Source organism: Lemur catta, chromosome 7 (genome assembly GCF_020740605.2).
Source record: "Lemur catta isolate mLemCat1 chromosome 7, mLemCat1.pri, whole genome shotgun sequence".
Taxonomy (NCBI): domain Eukaryota; kingdom Metazoa; phylum Chordata; class Mammalia; order Primates; family Lemuridae; genus Lemur; species Lemur catta.
This window is the reverse complement of record NC_059134.1, coordinates 27,396,897-27,415,444: the sequence shown is the minus strand read 5'-3', so window position 1 is coordinate 27,415,444 and position 18,548 is coordinate 27,396,897. Positions and strand designations below refer to the sequence as shown.

Sequence of the window (18,548 nt, the reverse complement as noted above, 5' to 3'; positions counted from 1 at the left end):
GAAAGAAATGGTTAAAATGAAGGTAAATATAAAAGATCTTTTTTTCTTATTTTTGTCTAGAAGATAACAAACCATTTAAAGGAAAAATAGTATTGATGTATTGTTTATGCCATATGTAAAAGTAACATGTATGACAACCACAGCACAAAGATTGAGACTATCCTGTTACAAGTTCCTTACACTACAGGTAAAGTGCTATATTGGTAGTTGAAAGTAGATAGTGACTATATATATACATTGTAACCACTATAATTTTTTCAAATTAAATAAGTCAGTTGTGGAGATAAAAAGGAATCATAAACAAATCCAATACCAAAAAGAAGTCAGAAAGAGAATATAAAATACGTCATTGTTAAAAATATTGCTTCCATGTTGAAATGATGTATCTAAAATGAAAATCTGAAACACACTGGGCTTTAAAGACAATACCCCTTGCCCCCCAATAAAAAAGGAACAAAAACATGTGGAAAAAACAGAAAAGAAGTAGGAAGATGGTAGATTTTTAACAATAATCCGTCTTTTATTATATAGTATTTTACCATTTTACCACTTAGAAAATAATTTTTACCAGCATCATATTAGGAGGCAGCCTTGTTTGGAGGGAAAAACATAGTTTTGGAGTAAAACAGCTATATTTTAACTCTGATGCTGCCACTCAGGAATTCTGGGACCCCAGGAGCCGAACACTTCACTCCTCCAACTTCTGTTCCTCATTGGTAAATGTGGGTGATGATACCCAGCTAATGGGGTTGGTGTGAAGAGTGCAAGAGATATGATATTCAAGTTCTTAGTAGAGTGGCTGTTATGAGGACCACAGTTTGGAAACCACTTACCTAGAGAATATTACTATTGTGTTCAGTGGAAGATGGTAGATGTTTGGTAGATCCAAACATATAACGATTACATTAAATATGAATAGTCTAAGCATTTCAATTAAAAGATTAGAGATTGTCAATTTGGATGAAAAAACAAGACAACTATATGCTATTTATAAAAAACTTACTTTACATATAAAAATATAAATAGGTTTAAAAATAAAAGGATGGAAAAAGATATACCATAGAAATACTCATCAAAAAAAGCTGATATGATTATATTAGTATCAGATAAGGTATAATTCAGAACAAGGAATACTTCCAAATACAAAGAAAGATGTTACATAATAATAAAGAGGTCAATTCACTAAGAAGACATAACAATCCTAAATGTGTGTGTACCTATTAATAGCTTTAACATACATGAAGCAGAAATGATAGAAAGGAGAAATAGATAAATCCACAGTTATATTTAGAGTTTTTTGTTTTTGTTTTTGTTTTTAAAAGAGATGAGGTCTTGCTCTGTTGCCCAGGCTGGAGTGCAGTGGGCCAATATAGCTCTTTGTAGCCTCAAATTTCTGGGCTCAAGCGATCTTCTTGCCTAAGCCTCCCAGGTAGCTGGGACTACAGGCACACACCACCACACCCAGCTTGGAGACTTTTAAAATTCCTTTTTAAATTATGGATTTAAACTAGAAGTCAATAACAGAAATATCTGGAAAATCCCCAAATATTTGGAAATTGAACAACACATATCTAATATCCTGTAGATCAAAGAGGGATTCATAAAGAAATAGTAAAATATTTTGAATATTTTGAATTGAATAAAAAAATGAAAATAATATATCAAAATTTGTGAGCTATAATAAAAGCAGTACCTAGAAGGAAATTCATAGCATTAAATACCTATACGAGAAAAGAAGAAAGGTCCTCAATCAGTGATCTCAATAATTGAAGCTTCCACCTTGAGACACATGAAAAAGAAGAGCAAACTAAATCCAAAGCAAGTAAACAGAAGGAATAAAAATAATAATGGGGGCTGGGAGTGGTGGCTCATGCATGTAATCCTAGAACACTGGAAGGCCAAGGTGGGAGGATCACTTGAGCCCGGGAGTTTGAGGTTGCAGTGAGCTATAATGATGCTACTGCACTCTACCTGGGACGACAGAGTCAGACTGTGTCAAAAAAGAAAATGAAAAAAAAAAATATATATATATAAAATAGAAATAACATTGAAAATAAAAAATAGGAGAAAATCAAACTAAAAATTAGTTCTTTGAAAAGTTCAATAAGATTAATAAACCTATAGGCAGACTGACCAAGGAAAAAAAGAGAAGACAAGATACACCAATATTAGAAATGAAAGAGGTGACATTACTATAGATACTATAGACATTAAAAGCATGATAAAGGAATATTACAAACAACTTTATGCCTATAAATTTAACAACTTTTGCAAAATGGATAAATGCTTTGAAAGATACAAACTATGAACACTTGCTCAAGAGGAAACAGATAAGCCAAAGAGTTTTACAGCTATTAAAGAAATTGAATTTGTAGTTTAAAATCCTCCATCAAAGAAAACTCCAGGACCAGATGGGAGCACTTCAGGGAGAAATAATACCAATTCTACACAAATTTGTCCAGAAAATAGAAGAGGATGGAACACTTCCCACCATGTTTTATTTTGCCCTGATACCAAAACCAGTATCTCTAATGAACGGAGATGCAAGAAAAAGAAAGAAAAGGCATAGAAATTGGAAAGGAAAGCACAGAACTGCCTGTTTGTAAATGACATGACTGTCTATGTAGAGAATCCCAAGGAATCTACAATAAAGCTAATAAAACTAAGAAGTGAGTTTAGCAAGGTCACAGGATACAAGGTCAATATGCAAAAGAATCAACTGCACTTCCATATACTAGCAAGGAATATTTGGAAATGGAAAAAATTTAAAGGAACCATTTATAGAACCAAAAAAACCCCATGAGAATCTTAGATATAAACCTTATAAAATATGTGCAGTAACTATACTGAGAACTACAAAACAGTGAAGAAATTAAGAAGATAAAAGGAGAGATATACCATGTTTTTTTATTGGAATACTCACTGTTATTAAGATGGCCTATGTGTTCCCAAATGATCTATAGCTTCAAGGCAATTCCAATGAAAATCTTATCAGATTTTGTAAATATAAACAAGCTGATTCCAAAATTTATGTGGAACAGTAAAGAGGTTAGAATTACCACCCACCAAATGTTAAAAAGATGAAAAAGTAGTTGGAACACTGTCTGATTTCAAAACTTAACTATAAAGGTAATCAAGACAGTATAGTATTGACAAACAGATAGGTACATAGATGAGTGGAACAGAATAGAGGCACACATATTTGACCAGTTGATTTTCAACTACAGTGCAAAGGCAATTCAATGGCAAAAGAATGGGGTTTTCAATTCTGGTCCTAGAACAAGTAAAAACCCATTTTTTTTTTTTTTTGAGACAGAGTCTCACTGTGTTGCCCAGGCTAGAGTGAGTGCTGTGGTGTCAGCTTAGCTCATAGCAACCTCAAACTCCTGGACTCAAGCAATCCTTCTGCCTCAGCCTCCCAAATAGCTGGGACTACAGGCATGCACCACCATGCCTGGCTAATTTTTTCTATAATATTTTTAGCTGTCCATATAATTTCTTTCTATTTTTAGTAGAGACGGGATCTCGCTCTTGCTCAGGGTGGTCTCGAACTCCCGAGCTCAAAGGATCCGCCTGCCTCGGCCTCCCAGAGTGCTAGGATTACAGGTGTGAGCCACCGCGCCTGGCCTAAATACCCATTTTTTTTTTAAAGAAAAGTGAGTCTTGACCTATACTTCATGCCGTATATAAAAATTAACTTTAAATGGATCATAAACCTAAACTTATAAGCTAAAACTGTTAATCAACTGTTTTGTGGTACCTTTTAAAATAATGTCTTAAATTTGTACGCACAACATACATACACATACACAAGGATATGTTTCTGAGTCATTTATTCTCTAGGAGTTTTTTGTACACATTTTTGTAGTAATGCCACATTGGTATAATAATCATTTTATCATACAGCTTAATGTTGGGTGAGATGAGTTCTCCCTCATTATTATTCTTTCTCTTTTTTACTTGAAAACTCTGTGCATTCAAACTCATTCTTCTTCATTAATCATCTGAATCTCTTTCACTAGTATCATCAATGACCCCTTTACCAAACCAGTCTTTACCTACTAGTCCTCTGTGAGGCATTTGACATCATGATTATTCTTTCTTTGAAATTCTCCCCAAATGTGTACATAACATTTGTATTAGTCAGCTTGGGCTGCTATAACGAAGTACCAAAACTGGATTGCTTAAACAGCAGAAATTTATTTGCTCACAGTTCTGGAGGCTGGATATATAAGACCAGGGTACCAGCAGGGTTAGGTTCTAGTGAGGGCTCTCTTCCCGGCTTGCAGAAGGCCACTTTTTCTGTGTCCTGACATGCCCTTCCTCCATTTGTAAGGGCACCAGTTCTATTGGGTCAGGACTCCACCCTATGACCTCATTTAATCTTTTTTTTTTTGAGTCAGGGTTTTGCTTTTTTGCCCAGGCTAGAGTGCAGTGGTGCAATAATAGCTCACTGCAGCATCAAACTCCTGGGCTCAAGCGATCCCCCCACCTCAGCCTCCCAACTAGCTAGGACTATAGGCATGTGCCACCACTCACTACATTGGCCAGGCTGGTTTTGACTCCTGGCCTCAATTGATCCCCCCACCTTGACCTCCCAAAGTGCTGAGATTACAGGAGCCACCATGCCTGGCTATCATTTAATCTTAATTACTTCCTTAAAGGCCTTATTTCCAATACAGGGGGTGGTTAGGGCTTCAACATATGAATTTGGGAAGGACACAATTCAGTCCATACCAACATTATTTTCATATTTATTTTATTATATTGTAACTGTTTTTCTATCTCCACTAGACTTTGAGCTCCTTAAGGTAGGAGATTGTATCTATTTGTGTGTCTGGAATACTTGATACATAATAGGCACCTAATAAACATTGTAAGTGAATAATTAGATGATATAACTTCTGTTCCCCTAACTTATTACCATGCATTTATCTTCCCAGCTTATAAATCTCAGTCATTTTTGACTTTTAGCTTTTCTACTCTATGTTCAACTATATCCCTAGTACTAAGACTTTTACCTTCTAAAGGTCTTTCAAATCCATCGCTTCTCTGGCTCCTGGGATACATCTTGTCCTTCCTTATCTTTCAGATGGTTTTAATTGCCTCTTAACAGGATGTCTTAGTCTGTTTAGTATTGTTTTAAAGGCTGGGCAATTGATAAAGAAAAGAGGTTTATATGGCTCACTGTTCTGCTGGCTGGAAGACTGGGCATTGGTGAAAGCATCAGGCTGCTTCTACTCATGGTGGAAGGTGAAGGGGAGCTGGTGTGTGCAGAGATCACATGGAGAGAGAGGCAGCAAGAGAGAAAGGGGAGGGAGGTGCCAGGCCCTTTTTAACAACCAGCTCTCACAGGAACTAATAGTGAGAACCCAGTCACCACCCCCAGGGCATTAACCTATTCATCAGGGATCCAACCTTGTGAGCCAAACACCTCCCACTAGGCCCCACCTCCAACACTGGGGATCGAATTTCAGTATGAGGTTTGGGGTGACAAACATCCGAGTTTCCAGAGTTTCCAGAGTTTCCAGAGTTTCACTCATCCAGTCCATACTTACTATGCTGCTAGATTGACCTTTCTAAAATGTCAGTCTGGTCATATAAGTCCCTGTTAGTAGCTCCCCATAGCTTAAGATTTAAAAATCTTAGTCTCTCAATCAGAGTCCTTTGTGATCTGGCCTCTGCCTATTTTATTACCGCATAACTTCCAATGTATTCCTATATTCCAACCTTACTAGTTTACTTACAGTTTTATAAATACATCATCCCATTTCATGTCTTTGCATGTGTCCTTCCCTCTTATTGGAATGCCCTTTCAACTTCACTATCTCATGACATTTTAAAGGTGCTCATAAAAAGGATTCTCCAACTGTGGGGCCTTTCTGACCTCTTCCAGGTGGAATTAACCTATCTTCAGTTTTCCCATACCGTTTTTACAAGTCTGATTTTAGTGTATTGTAATAATAATATGTGATTGTACGTATCATCCATACTAAACTATAAACTCTTGAAGGTCAGAGACCACATGTAGTTGATTTTTATATTTTCAAAATCTGACACATAGTAGGTACTTAGTAAATGTTGGCCGAATGAATGAATGAATGATGTAACTTAATGCTAAAAGTGAGTATTTTATTTATTCAACCACCAGCGTGTGCTGGGCACTGTGCTAGATGCTGGGGCAAAGGAGAATCATAGCATGTAGGTTATAATAATTGGCATTCTTGGAAGAAAAATTCTGAAAACTGACAGAATATTTCTGTGCAAAGAGAGGCAGTTCCCTTGTTTTTGTCATTTGTATTAATTCATCCCTCATACTCTTTCTTATATTTTTTTAAGCTGTACCATATTTTTTATTTTGAAAATTTGTAATTTTTAATTATTATGGGTTGTAATGTTTAAAAAATTTTTATTTTTAATTATTATGAGACCTCTCAGCTTTGTTACTTGGGTATTAATTTTATGGGTTACTCTTTCTTATTTTAACCCCCGTCCCAAAACTACTCTTCTGTGGCTGCCAGTCTGATTGGGATCAATACCTAGAATAAGTGAAGAAGAAAATCTGTATAGGTGGAATTGCAGGAGAGTTTTGTTTTTTTTTTTTAATTTGAAGAGGTTTATTCTGAGCCAAATGTGTGTGACTGGCCTAGAGCATGGCCTCCAGAGGTCCTGAGAAAAATGTGCCACTGCAGGAGAGAATTTTTTTTTTTTTTTTTTTGAGACAGAGTCTCGCTCTGTTGCCCCGGCTACAGTGCCGTGGCGTCAGCCTAGCTCACAGCAACCTCAAACTCCTGGGCTCAAGCAATCCTTCTGCCTCAGCCTCCCAAGTAGCTGGGACTACAGGCATGTGCCACCATGCCTGGCTAACTTTTTCTATATATTTTTAGTTGTCCGGTTAATTTCTTTCTATTTTTTAGTAGAGACAGGGTCTCGCTCTTGCTCAGGCAGGTCTCGAACTCCTGACCTCAAGCAATCCACCCGCCTTGGCCTCCCAGAGTGCTAGGATTACAAGCGTGAGCCACCATGCCCAGCCCAGGAGAGATTTTAATAAAACTTTAATTATTGGTTTTTGGTCCTTATGATAAAAGTTTCTGATTGATCTTTTCTCCTATTCTCTCAAAGTCATAATCACAAGTATTCGTTAATTACACTTTTCCAAAAGTACCTCTTTAAAGGATAGAGAAAAGATGTGGATCAAGAAACCTGTGTTAAAGACCATGGGATGAACATATGTAGATCCTATAAGCTAGGAGTAAGGTAGGTCTTGTACCTTTTAAATTGGAAGCATAGGTCTCTTGGGGTCTGAGTTTATAAGGTTACTTTACACCTGTGGTTCTTGTTCCTATTGATTTTTCTTCTCATGAACCAGATAAGTATTAGCTACTACTGACTTCCAAAATCTAAATGTTGGTAGCGTCTGCACTTCCTGAACTTCGCCTTAGCTGAAATCTTGCTGAGGCTTGTCTGACTTCTTTTTCATCTTTAGCAACAGTAACCGTCAGATGTGTTGCTCTTCTCCTGCTATGTATGAGCAACGATGGTCCTCATGATAGTGTCCATGTCTGAAGCACTTTTTGTCCTCGTGGTCCTAGTGGTGACTTCCTGTGGATCATAGCCAATGGACCTGATGTTTGGCAAGGGTGTGAGAGCTGTGTACTGTGACCTCAGGCAGCTTCAGTCTCCTGGGACATTTTGAATAACTGGGAATGAGGAGTGGTTTGGAGCAAACTGAATGTTCTAACTACAAAGCCTCTCTGATTGCAGAGTTGCCTCACTCACAGAGCTCTCCAACTGTCAGCAGCACCTGCACTAAAGTGCTCTATTTCACTGACCGGTCACTTACACCCTTCATGGTCAATATACCAAAGAGGTAAGATTCTGGGATCATTCTTTCTCTGTAAAAAAGGAAAGGCAGGCAGAACCATAAGTTACTGTACTGCCCATATGAGCAGCATAAAGGTGTTTGAGAAGCAATATGGTATAGTGAGAAGAGCCCAAGAGATAGAATGTGTACTTCAGCTCTGCCACCAACCAGTGGGGTAAGGGAGAAGTCATGATCTACTACTAGGCACAGGTACCATATTAGTACTGCAATCTTTTTTTTTTTTTTTTTTTTTTTTGAGACAGAGTCTCACTCTGTTGCCTGGGCTAGAGTGCCGTGGCGTCAGCCTAGCTCACAGCAACCTCAAACTCCTGGGCTCAAGCAATCCTGCCTCAGCCTCCTGAGTCACTGGGACTATAGACATGTGCCACCATGCCCAGCTAATTTTTTCTATATATTTTAGTTGTCTGGCTAATTTCTTTCTGTTTTTAGTAGAGACGGGGTCTCATTCTTGCTCAGGCTGGTCTTGAACTCCTGACCTCAAGTGATCCTCCCACCTCGGCCTCTCAGAGTGCTAGGATTACAGGCATGAGCCACCGCGCCCAGACCCAATCTTGATAACTGTGTGAATATGCTCCACAATTGGAAAAATAGTATTTTAAGTGTTCAAACAGCTTTTGCCAATAGGCACGGATTGCAGCCTGGCTCTCACTCCAGGGCTGTGACTTACTGATCTTTGTTGCTATTTGATGACTGCAACTAATCCCTATTGAGAATTATGTTTAAAACTTTTCAAAAACCCAGTTAATATACTTCCTCTTAAGGGAAATGGTTTTGAAATAAAGATATTTAAGCTCTGGAACCAATTACTGAGAGAAGTTATATCAAATTCTTTTCCTAGAGAGTTTGCTTATGTAGTTTGGGTTAGAAGCCAGTTTCCAAAAGTCCGAAGGATAAAGATGGTGATACTTAATTTAATTCTACCAGCCTGGAGAACTGGAATATTGTATGTAGCAAAGAAGGAAATCAAGAGAACTTAGATGTATTTATGGTTGTTCAACGAATTTGATTTCAGGAACCTTATGTCTTATTTCCAGAGAGAAACAGAGAAAAGTAATTTTTCTGCTGCTGAAGCAATAAATCTATTTTAAATATTCGGATCACCCAATATGTAATACTGTTTTCATTCCCTAGTGGTGACCTGTTCCCCAACCTCTGCTGTTTTAGTCCCAGTTATCGGGGACAGTGACCTAACCAGGGGCTATTTCTGCCTGTTGACTTTGGCAGGGACCTGGGTTTAAGGCTAACATCTTATCTTTCCAGCCTATTGATTAACAGTCTATTTTAGTGCTCTCTCCTTTTGTTGCAGGTTGGGGGAGGTGACCTTGAAGGATTTTAAAGCAGCTATTGATCGGGAAGGGAATCACCGGTATCACTTCAAAGCCCTGGATCCTGAGTTTGGCACTGTCAAAGAAGAGGTGCAGAATCCGTGGGGAGTCTGGGTGGTATTATAGGTCATTCCCAAAGCCTTCTATTCAAGGACTAGTACCCATAAGGACATGGGTAACCAGGTCAGAGAAATTTGCCAGAGTCTCAGACCTAGAAGGTCACAGAATGGCCCAAAATGTTGATAGATTCTTTAGTTTTAGGACTTAATCACTTTGACAAAGACCTTGGATAGAATTTTTATTTTAAAAAGGAAAAAGTTTTATTTTGTTAGGGAACATAAAGAACCTAAGACAATATAATAATTTTCTACCTGAAGCCAAATCTTAGAAAACTTGCTTCCTATGTAGAGCAAAACAGACAACCAGGTGTGAATATATGGAACTATATATCATGTGGTGATAGTGTCTCATTATGGAAACAAGGAACTTCTGGATAGTCACCTATGCTTATTCCCAACTCCTTGAGTATCTTCTTAGCTTGCACTTCCCTTTATAATTCATTTGTTAAATATATACTTTTTTTAGGGGAAGAGAATTCTGGTTATGACATATTGCAGGAGCCTTCACTGTGGTTACAGAATGAAAAAAGTTGCAAAAGCTAAAATTTTATTTTGTAAACATTTCCTCAGTGAAATGTTTTAATAACCCTGTTTTATTAGTGGCTTACAAAATGAATGGAATGAATTAAGAGAATTGCATCTGGGAAATAAAGATTGGTCTTCTTTCCCACCATTTCTTGACTGGTACAAAAATCTTCCACTTTCTCATCTTTTAACGATACTTTCTCCTAAGAAAGCCAGATTACTTTGTGTGGTCAGTAACTTATTAATACTTACAAATCTCTTTGAGCAAAGCAGTATTATGGGTTTTTTTTTTATTTCATAGAGGTGGAACTAAGAAAAAAATATATAAGATACCAACTGCAACTTTAGGGACAAAACCAAAGGGATAGGCTCTAACTTAAGGCTTTCTTATACATGTTTTTATCCTTTATGTTTGAGGTCTTATCTGCAGCAGTTGTTTGGTGAGACTCCCTACTTATTTTTTCATTGGGTTTTTTTTTGTTTCTCTAGGTTTTCCATGATGATGATGCCATCCCTGGATGGGAAGGGAAGATTGTAGCCTGGGTGGAAGAAGACCATGGAGAGAATTAATGCCGAGTATTAGATTGGGGGCTTTTGGAACCTGGTCACTCCCTGGCTGCTTCACTCAGGAAAGGGGACTAAAACCAGAATACACTAAGAAGTTTCTAGTTTGTGCTGCCAAACAGAAGCTTCTCCAAGTGTGATGGCCACAGGCCAGTTCTGTTTCTGAGCTTGGCATATCTGGTACTTAAAATCTCTGTCCAAATGTAGACCGTGGTTTCATCTGGAGTTCCTTGTCCGTGGGAACACAGTGTTTTATTCTACTCTGAGGACAACAAACCGAAGGCCTTAACCAATGGGGATGGATGTTCCCGCTCCTGTAGGGGCATGGCTGCTATTATCTGGAAACTAGGAATTGGATGCATCACTCCTGTATTACAGTATTATTTTAATTGGCCTCAATGGTTGCATCAATCAGAGTCCCAGCATTTGTACTTACAGACAAGGCAAAGGTACCACCTTTCCTGTTTCTTTGCAGTTATTGCAAACCAAGAATAACTCATGAGGTGGGACCAAAGAGGAAAGCCCACTCTTCGGTAATCTTTTGAACTGGACATGGATGGTGCTGAATTGTTGATTGGATGGAAAAAGTGCGGCCCATATTGTGCTATACTTTGCTAAAACTGTAATTAAGACCTTGGGCTGCCTCTTCTGTCTTAACTGGTTCTACAGCTTGTCCTTTAGCCCACAAAGGGCCTATTTCATGTACTGCTAGTTTTCTCTGGGGACTCTTTAACTTTAGAGCCATTTCTTTTTCTTCAAATTGATGAACTTTGTGTTTGAAAGGAATAAGGAGTGAATGGCTCCTTAAAAATTTAGGCGAGTATGGAAAGGTGCTGCTACCCACATCCTCTTGACTTTGTCTCATGACTTTAACTCATGGCATCTCCTTTGTAGGTAAAAGGAGACAGACTATTAATTTCAGTATTTCTTTGTGATTTACGAGTACTGAGCATGAATAACTGGTCTGCCCCTCCTCATTTCAAGGCTGGAGTTATTTTCTATTTATATAGTCTAGGCTGATCCTTTAGGGCACAATAGAAACCATGGGGCATGGAGCATGAGTTATGATGGCAGGGTTGATTCTGGGTGAAAAAACTTAGAATCTTTTTTTCATGTGTAACATTGTCAAGTGTAGAAGCTAAAAGAGTTCAACTCTAGAGATTACTTAATAACCTGGGTTTTCTCATTCACCTACCAACCACCATCAACCAATCAGCCATTATTATTTATATATGTAATCCCAAAAGCAGTCTGCCTGTAATCTCCAGTGTACACTGCCAAACACAAGAGTAGGACAGATCAGTTCTGGGTTCTTGACCTGTCTGTCTTCAATTCATCTCTCCTTTTCAGTCATTTCAACAGACTACTCTTTGGAGCTCTGAGAGGATGACATCTTGTTTTATATAGATGTGTCTTTTAAAAATAGTTATGTTTGGAGACTTCTTTTGTACTCATTTGCTTTTTGTCTGAGAACCATGTCTATTTTTATAACTCGAGTGTGAGTTCTATATATTCTCACATTCTGTATACTGTATCTATCCATTTTCTAGGGAACCCAGTAGCTTTTATACAGTCTCTTCTTACCACCCCTTGTGGTTTCAGAACAAGCTTTATTTTATTACAAGTATACTAATGACAACTAATTCCTGTTCCAGTTCTACCTGCTGTTTAGTTGTGGTGGTAGTTTTATGTAATCCAGTTGATTGCTCCTGTAGCAGAGAGAAGGAACTCAAAAGACACTTGATTTCTTTTGTGTAAGTTTACCTGGTCTTCTCCTATTGAAGAATGATTTTTCATCAGGAATGACTAGGAAAGTCTGGGAAAGTCAACCAAAAGCAAGAATAAGTCATTATGAAAGCAAACAGAAGAAAATAGTATATTCTCAGTTTTTTCCTAGGAAGTCTGGAGAAAAAGTCCTCATGTCACCAATTTCTCTGTTGCATGAATTTTAGTGTTTTGCTATAAGACAGCATGAGGGCTATCAGGCCAAAATTCGTTATTGTATTTCCAGTACCATTTATCTTGAATGTCTGTCTCTTAAATCAGTTTTCTTTTAGCAAAGTCTTACCATTGTGTGGAATTCAACTTTTCAGAGAAAATTAAATCAGAAAAAATTTCCCAAGTCCTCTACTTTGTCTTTTGTCCCTGTATCTTTTGGAAAAGGAGCTGCATGGCCTCAGTGCCTCTGTAAAAAGCCGAAGTTGAATTCAGGGGGAAACATGATTATTTTTTTCCCCCTTTAGCTCATGAATCTCACGTACCATGGGAAATGACTAAGCATCCCTACTAGAGCATGTCACTCCAGTAACTCATGTTTTGGTGATCCTCATTCCAGTTTCTAAAGTGAGAGGAGCCTTCTGAGCAAGAGTATGTAGTGATTCATTCTGTTTCGAATAGTTTCCTATTTGGCTGCACTCTAGAAGGCCTCCTGACATGTTCATAGTATTGTCCCCTAGTAGCACTGGTGTGGGATAGTCCATCCTGAGACTGCTGAAGTTCACTTTCCTTTAGAAAACTAAGGAACTAGAATGCTTAGAGTGGATAAAATAAGCTCTAAACTATGTTAGGTTAAAGAAAATGACACTCATAAAAACAAGCCAAGAGTTCAATTCCTTAAAAAGCCTTCATTTAAAAACTGAAGACTCTTCTCTTCTTGCTCAATTCCCTAAATTAGCTGAGATTGGAACACTTTATGATCTGTACCTAAAGAATTTGGGTTAAATTCACTTGGTAACAGCAATCCTACTTACCAACTTTTCAGCTGTTTTTGACCAGCATGGTTGTAAATTACGGAAAATATCTTTACGTTCTGCATCCAATCCAAGAGGACTCTCTTAAAAGCATTTAGGTCATAATTAAAATTATTTTCATTTTTTTCCATAAAATGAGCATTATGATTGCACACTCCCTCTGTTGTCTGAATTTATGTAAGAGGTATAGCTTGCTTAAAATACATATATATGTAAAGTTATATTTTCTTAGAAACATGGATGTTTGCAGCCATTGCTTTCAAAGAGATTATTACTGTGTATTCTGTTTTACAATGTTTTCATGAAGACTGTACTATAGCAGAGGCTTCTGATTATCAAAGTGATAACCAGTTTTAACTGCTTGTATGTACCAGATTTGTGAAATAATTAAAAAAACACACACACAAACTATGAATAAAATGGAGTTTGCAAACTAAATACCATTAATGATTTTCACTCGTGTTTATTTTATTTATTTATTTTTTTGAGCAGACTCTCACTCTGTTGCCCCGGCTAGAGTGCTGTGGCGTCAGCCTAGCTCACAGCAACCTCAAACTCCTGGGCTCAAGCATTCCTTCTGCCTCAACCTCCCAAGTAGCTGGGACTACAGGCATGCACCACCATGCACGACTAATTTTTTCTATAAATTTTTAGTTGTCCAGATAATTTCTTTCTATTTTTAGTAGAGACGGGGTCTTGCTCATTGTTCAGGCTGGTCTTGAACTCCTGACCTCTAGTATCCTCCCACCTCACCCTCCCAGAGTGCTAGGATTACAGGCGTGAGCCATGGTGCCCGGCCCACTTGTGTTTATTGACCGAGCTTAATCAATAAAGCCATTTACATTTAGTGAAAGTAAATTTCCTCAAGTGATCTCCCTGGTAGCATATTTACTCATTATGTGGAGAGTGGAGATAAAAGATTATTTTATTGCTACAGATATATTTTACTATTGGTATTTCCAATGTAAGCACAAAATAGGCTATTATTACCACGGACAATTAATTTTAGCACTTCTTGTGAAATTATATGCAAATGTGCAAATAAGAACCCGTGTAAACTCTGTGACAACAGTCTCTAATGCAAAAAAAGAAATGCACATTCCTTTCAGAAATGCGTATTTAAAAGAACCAGAATTCCCCAATTAATTTAAAAGCTGCCTCACCCGAACTTAAGCAGGCTTCATTTATCACTTCAATTTAATGTTTACTATATCTAATTGTTTAGCCCTGAATGCTTTCACCTGACTTCCAATTACACATTTTCAACTATTATTAATTGGCTACCCCACCATTATGTTAAAATTAAGTATGGACAAAATTTAACTCAAAATCTTTCACTACCAACTAATTTCTTTTTCCATCAATCCACTTTATATCTCCACTCTACAAGTAGAGTCTCTCTGCTTCAAACCTTTGAGTCTTGAATTTTCCTTAATTTCCTTTATCCAATCTGTTCAGGAGTATTCAGGCTTATTCTCTCAGGATTGATTTGACAAACCTAAGAATTCCTAGCCTAAACTTACCATACCCGGACTATTTTCAGCTATGCTTTCCTGTAATTTAGTTACACCTAAGTCAAACTTATATTCAAGATACAAAGTCACTACTTTTTGAAAAATGCTAAACAAGGTTTAAGCAAGCCTACCTAAGTGAACAGCAGATCCTGCAGATCCCCTCATATTTTATATCAAAGGCTAATTTAGATCCGGTTATTAAATTCAACAGTTAAAACTGTTAATAATTTATAAAGTTGTAATATAAGCCCTTTAATCACAGTTCTTCCATTGCTTCCTCCAATAGTTAATCCATGAATTTTACATAATTGTAACAATATAATTGCCCCTCTCTTCATATTATTTAAAGCGTGCCTTTTCATTTAATCTGGAAATTTTATATTTCTCAATTACATTGCCTACATTATTGTTAGGCAGCTGTGCCTGCTTAAACTTTTCCAATTTAAGTAGGTATCACATAGTATCTTCAGGCTGTTTAATTTTCCAAATTAATAGCAAAGTTAAATGTTTTCAAACTGTTTTAATTTTTTTCCTCCAATTTCTTGTGTTGGTGGTATTCTCTGGCCATCTCCAACCAGGACTGGGTGATGTATTATAAATACAGCACATACTTCCTCCTAATGTAATGTCACCTTCAGCTCAGAAATGATGTTTTCTAATTATAAGATGATGACCCTACAATAGAAGCGTTCCTAACAAATTGTGTAGGTAACTTTTCGTTCATTAATTCAAAAGACATAGAATCAGCCCCCTCTATTTATCAGATACTGTACTAAACTCTGGAGACACATAGAACAAGCCAGACACGCTTCCTGCCTTCAACAGCTTATAGTTTAGTTTTGGTAGGAAACATTTCACACATAACAAAGCTTTTGGTAATTTAAAAGAATTCTATTGTAAACTAGGGGATAACAAATCTCTTTTGTAAACCTGTATTTTCATACAGGGAATATGCTTAACCCTGCCACAGTATGCCAGGATGTGGGAATGTATCTTTCTCGCGGCTGCCCTTCGCACCATTTGGCTGGAACGTCTGTTCACTTCATAGTCCGGTTGGGCTACAAACCTGAAATTAATCTTTGTAACCCATTACAGCCTGGGAGGGACCGAAACCCGGTCACTCTGGGATCCCCACAAGTAGAGGGTACATCACCTGAACCCTTTGATTTCACCGCGGGTGGCTCCCAGCTCCGTTCTCCACCGGAGCGCTCCAAGCCCCCACGCCGTGGCCCAAGGCTCCCCCTGCCCGCCGGCCCCCCGGCGCACCGCCCAGCTGCTCCTTAGCGCTCGGCCACGCCCCTCGGGCCACGCTCAGCTCACCCTGCCGCAACTAGCCCGCGCCTCTGCGCCTTCTCAGGCCCCTCCTCTTTCGGTCGAGCCCTTCACGTCTCCTAGGCCCCATTCTTACCCTTTGGAATGCCTTTCGTAGGACCCCCCTCCCCCTTTCTACCCCTTTCCGCGTTTTATTTCTCCCAGACTTGTGCCTGCGTTGGCTCTGCGGGGACGTCCCTGCCACTTTGGGTGACCCCTGTCCCTCCTCCGCAGAAGAGCGGACTCGCACCACCGTCCTAGCCCGGGGAGGGAGTAGAGTGAATCTTCGGCGCCCGTTTTACGACAGCGTGCGGCTGCGCGGCGCGGCTGACGGCAACGCCGCGCGCGCTGCTCTTGGAGAGGTCACTCCGGAGACGGCGTTGGTTTTGGGGTGTGGGGGGTTGGTGGCACTATGTGGCGCGTCTGTGCTCGAGGGGCCCAGAATGTAGCCCCGAGGACAGGACTTGGGGCTCGGTGGACGGCCTTGCGGGAGGGACCAGAAGCTCCATGTGTGACCCCGCGATCTGTCCCGGCTCGGGTTCGTTGTCAGAGCGTGAGCACAGGGTATGGTGGGGTCCGGGCACTGTGCGGCTGGACCCCCAGCTCTGGAATCACGTCGCGGAACCACTTACTGCTGCAGCTTTTTGGATCGACCAGCCGCCGCTGTTACAGTCTCCCCCCGCATCAGAAGGTGAGCCCCCGACCCGTCCTCGGGACCCTGTTGTCCTTCAGGGCAGACTTAGCCGCAGGATTCTCTTTCAGAGGCCTTCGTAATCCTCCAGCCCCTCCTAGTGTCTGTCTGTCATTGCCCCTTGTCCAATACTCAGCTTTGTTGTAGCTCCCGAGCTTCCCGCTCATGATCTATTCCATTGAAAGAAGAGCTCCAGTCCTTGTTGGAAAGGCTGTGTGCAAAACATCTGAGGTTCGTGCTTTGTTAGACCCACAGGACTGTGGAGGAAGAAGTCTGTCACTGGAAATTGTGAACTTTTCGTAGGCAGGAACTCCCTTTTTATCCCCAGTGCCCAGTATGTAACGGGACTCAATAAACTCTTTGCATGAAATTGAATTGAATGAAATCTTAAGCCAGACTGAGAGTTAGGCAGCTCTTTTAAAATTCAGCGTTTTTTCCTTTTTCTTTTCCAGGTTCCATTGCCTTCTCTTTCCCCCACAATGCAGGCAGGCACTATAGCCCGTTGGGAAAAAAAAGAGGGGGAAAAAATCAATGAGGGTGACCTAATTGCAGAGGTAAGTTGTTTTATTAAAATATGGAGATGAATTCAAAGGGACTGGCTTTGCTGAACTGACTGAACCTTAGCTTTCTGTATGGGGGTAGTTATCCCTTCACTTAAAAAATTTGAGATATTTTTCACAACTTCATATTAGAGAATATTGGTCAGGTAAATTGTCATCAGAGGGCCAAACTGATATTTTAAAATAATTCCTTCACTCAAATCTGTAATAGAGGCTTCCCGTGACTGTTGAACTGTATAATTCTAGATACAGGCTAATCAACTACATACTGGCCGTACAAACCCAAGCTGCTGCTTTTTGTGTTAACAGATTGAAACTGATAAAGCCACGGTTGGATTTGAGAGCCTGGAGGAGTGTTACATGGCAAAGATACTTGTTGCTGAAGGTACCAGAGATGTTCCAGTTGGAGCAATCATTTGTATCACAGTTGGAAAGTGAGTAGTGCCCTCATAATTTGTGAAGTATTTTAACCTAGAATTGAGAATTAGCAGTTAAAGACTTCAAAGACTACTTTTGTGGCAGCTGAATCTGCTTTATAACCCCCTTATGTTTATGCATTCTTTCTCTTCCTTAGACCTGAGGATATTGAGGCCTTTAAAAATTATACGTTGGATTCTTCAGCAGCACCTCCCCCGCAAGCAGCCCCAGCACCAACCCCTGCTGCTCCTTCACCACCTACACCTTCTGCTCAGCCTCCTGGTAGCTCATATCCCACTCACATGCAGGTGAGGCTCAGCCTCTGAGTGTTTGGTCTAGATGATTTATCATTTATTCATTTTTTTCACAGGTGGCTATCACACCCTGGAAACTGCCTTAAATGTGGTTAGCTCTTGTCATTTGGGAGTATATAGAGATTTAAACATGAAAATTGACAACTTTTAGTCCTAGTTGTTATTTCTAAGTGTGTGAATTTGAACAGTTTCTTTAACCTTTCTCAGCCTCAGTGTATTATACAGGATAATGCTTGGGACTTCTCATTCAGGAACACTATGTTACAGATTTTGAGGATGATTTTTATGTGTATCTACTCACTGTGCAAGTAGAGTTTATGGTAGGCCTCAAGTGTTGTCTGTTGAATGGAAGTCCCCAGTTGGCATTTTCCTTTGACATGTGATCTGTTTTTTAAAGGTGAGTGAAGTAGTCCAGTAGTATTAATAAATGAGAAAACTGACAATAAAGATTAAGTGTGGAATAGACGTACATAATAGCATTGCAACAAGGCTGAAGACAGTGAATGTAATCACTGTTGATTCTACTAAATCAGTTCCTAAGCAACTAAATCAGTTTATTAGATATTAGAGTTA

At 39.2% G+C, this 18,548-nt stretch overlaps 2 protein-coding genes across 7 annotated transcripts in view; both read left to right on the top strand.

Annotated features, from left to right (window-relative positions):
* DIXDC1 (DIX domain containing 1) overlaps positions 1–13,601 on the top strand; it is a 76,657-nt gene extending 63,056 nt beyond the window's left edge. For all 5 annotated transcript variants that reach the window (XM_045556603.1, XM_045556600.1, XM_045556602.1 and 2 more), the window contains 3 exons: positions 7,765–7,870; positions 9,192–9,300; positions 10,344–13,601. In XM_045556603.1, the coding sequence (XP_045412559.1) occupies positions 7,765–7,870; positions 9,192–9,300; positions 10,344–10,424 (296 nt within the window). In that variant the 3' untranslated portion in view covers positions 10,425–13,601. The remainder of the gene's footprint in view (positions 1–7,764; positions 7,871–9,191; positions 9,301–10,343) is intronic.
* A 2,141-nt stretch (positions 13,602–15,742) lies between these two features.
* DLAT (dihydrolipoamide S-acetyltransferase) overlaps positions 15,743–18,548 on the top strand; it is a 33,342-nt gene continuing 30,536 nt past the window's right edge. The window contains exons 1-4 of one of the 2 annotated variants that reach the window (XM_045556595.1): positions 15,743–16,684; positions 17,137–17,238; positions 17,554–17,678; positions 17,819–17,969. In XM_045556595.1, coding sequence (XP_045412551.1) covers positions 16,406–16,684; positions 17,137–17,238; positions 17,554–17,678; positions 17,819–17,969 — 657 coding nt within the window. In that variant the 5' untranslated portion in view covers positions 15,743–16,405. The remainder of the gene's footprint in view (positions 16,685–17,136; positions 17,239–17,553; positions 17,679–17,818; positions 17,970–18,548) is intronic. The other variant, XM_045556596.1, reaches the window with a different exon arrangement.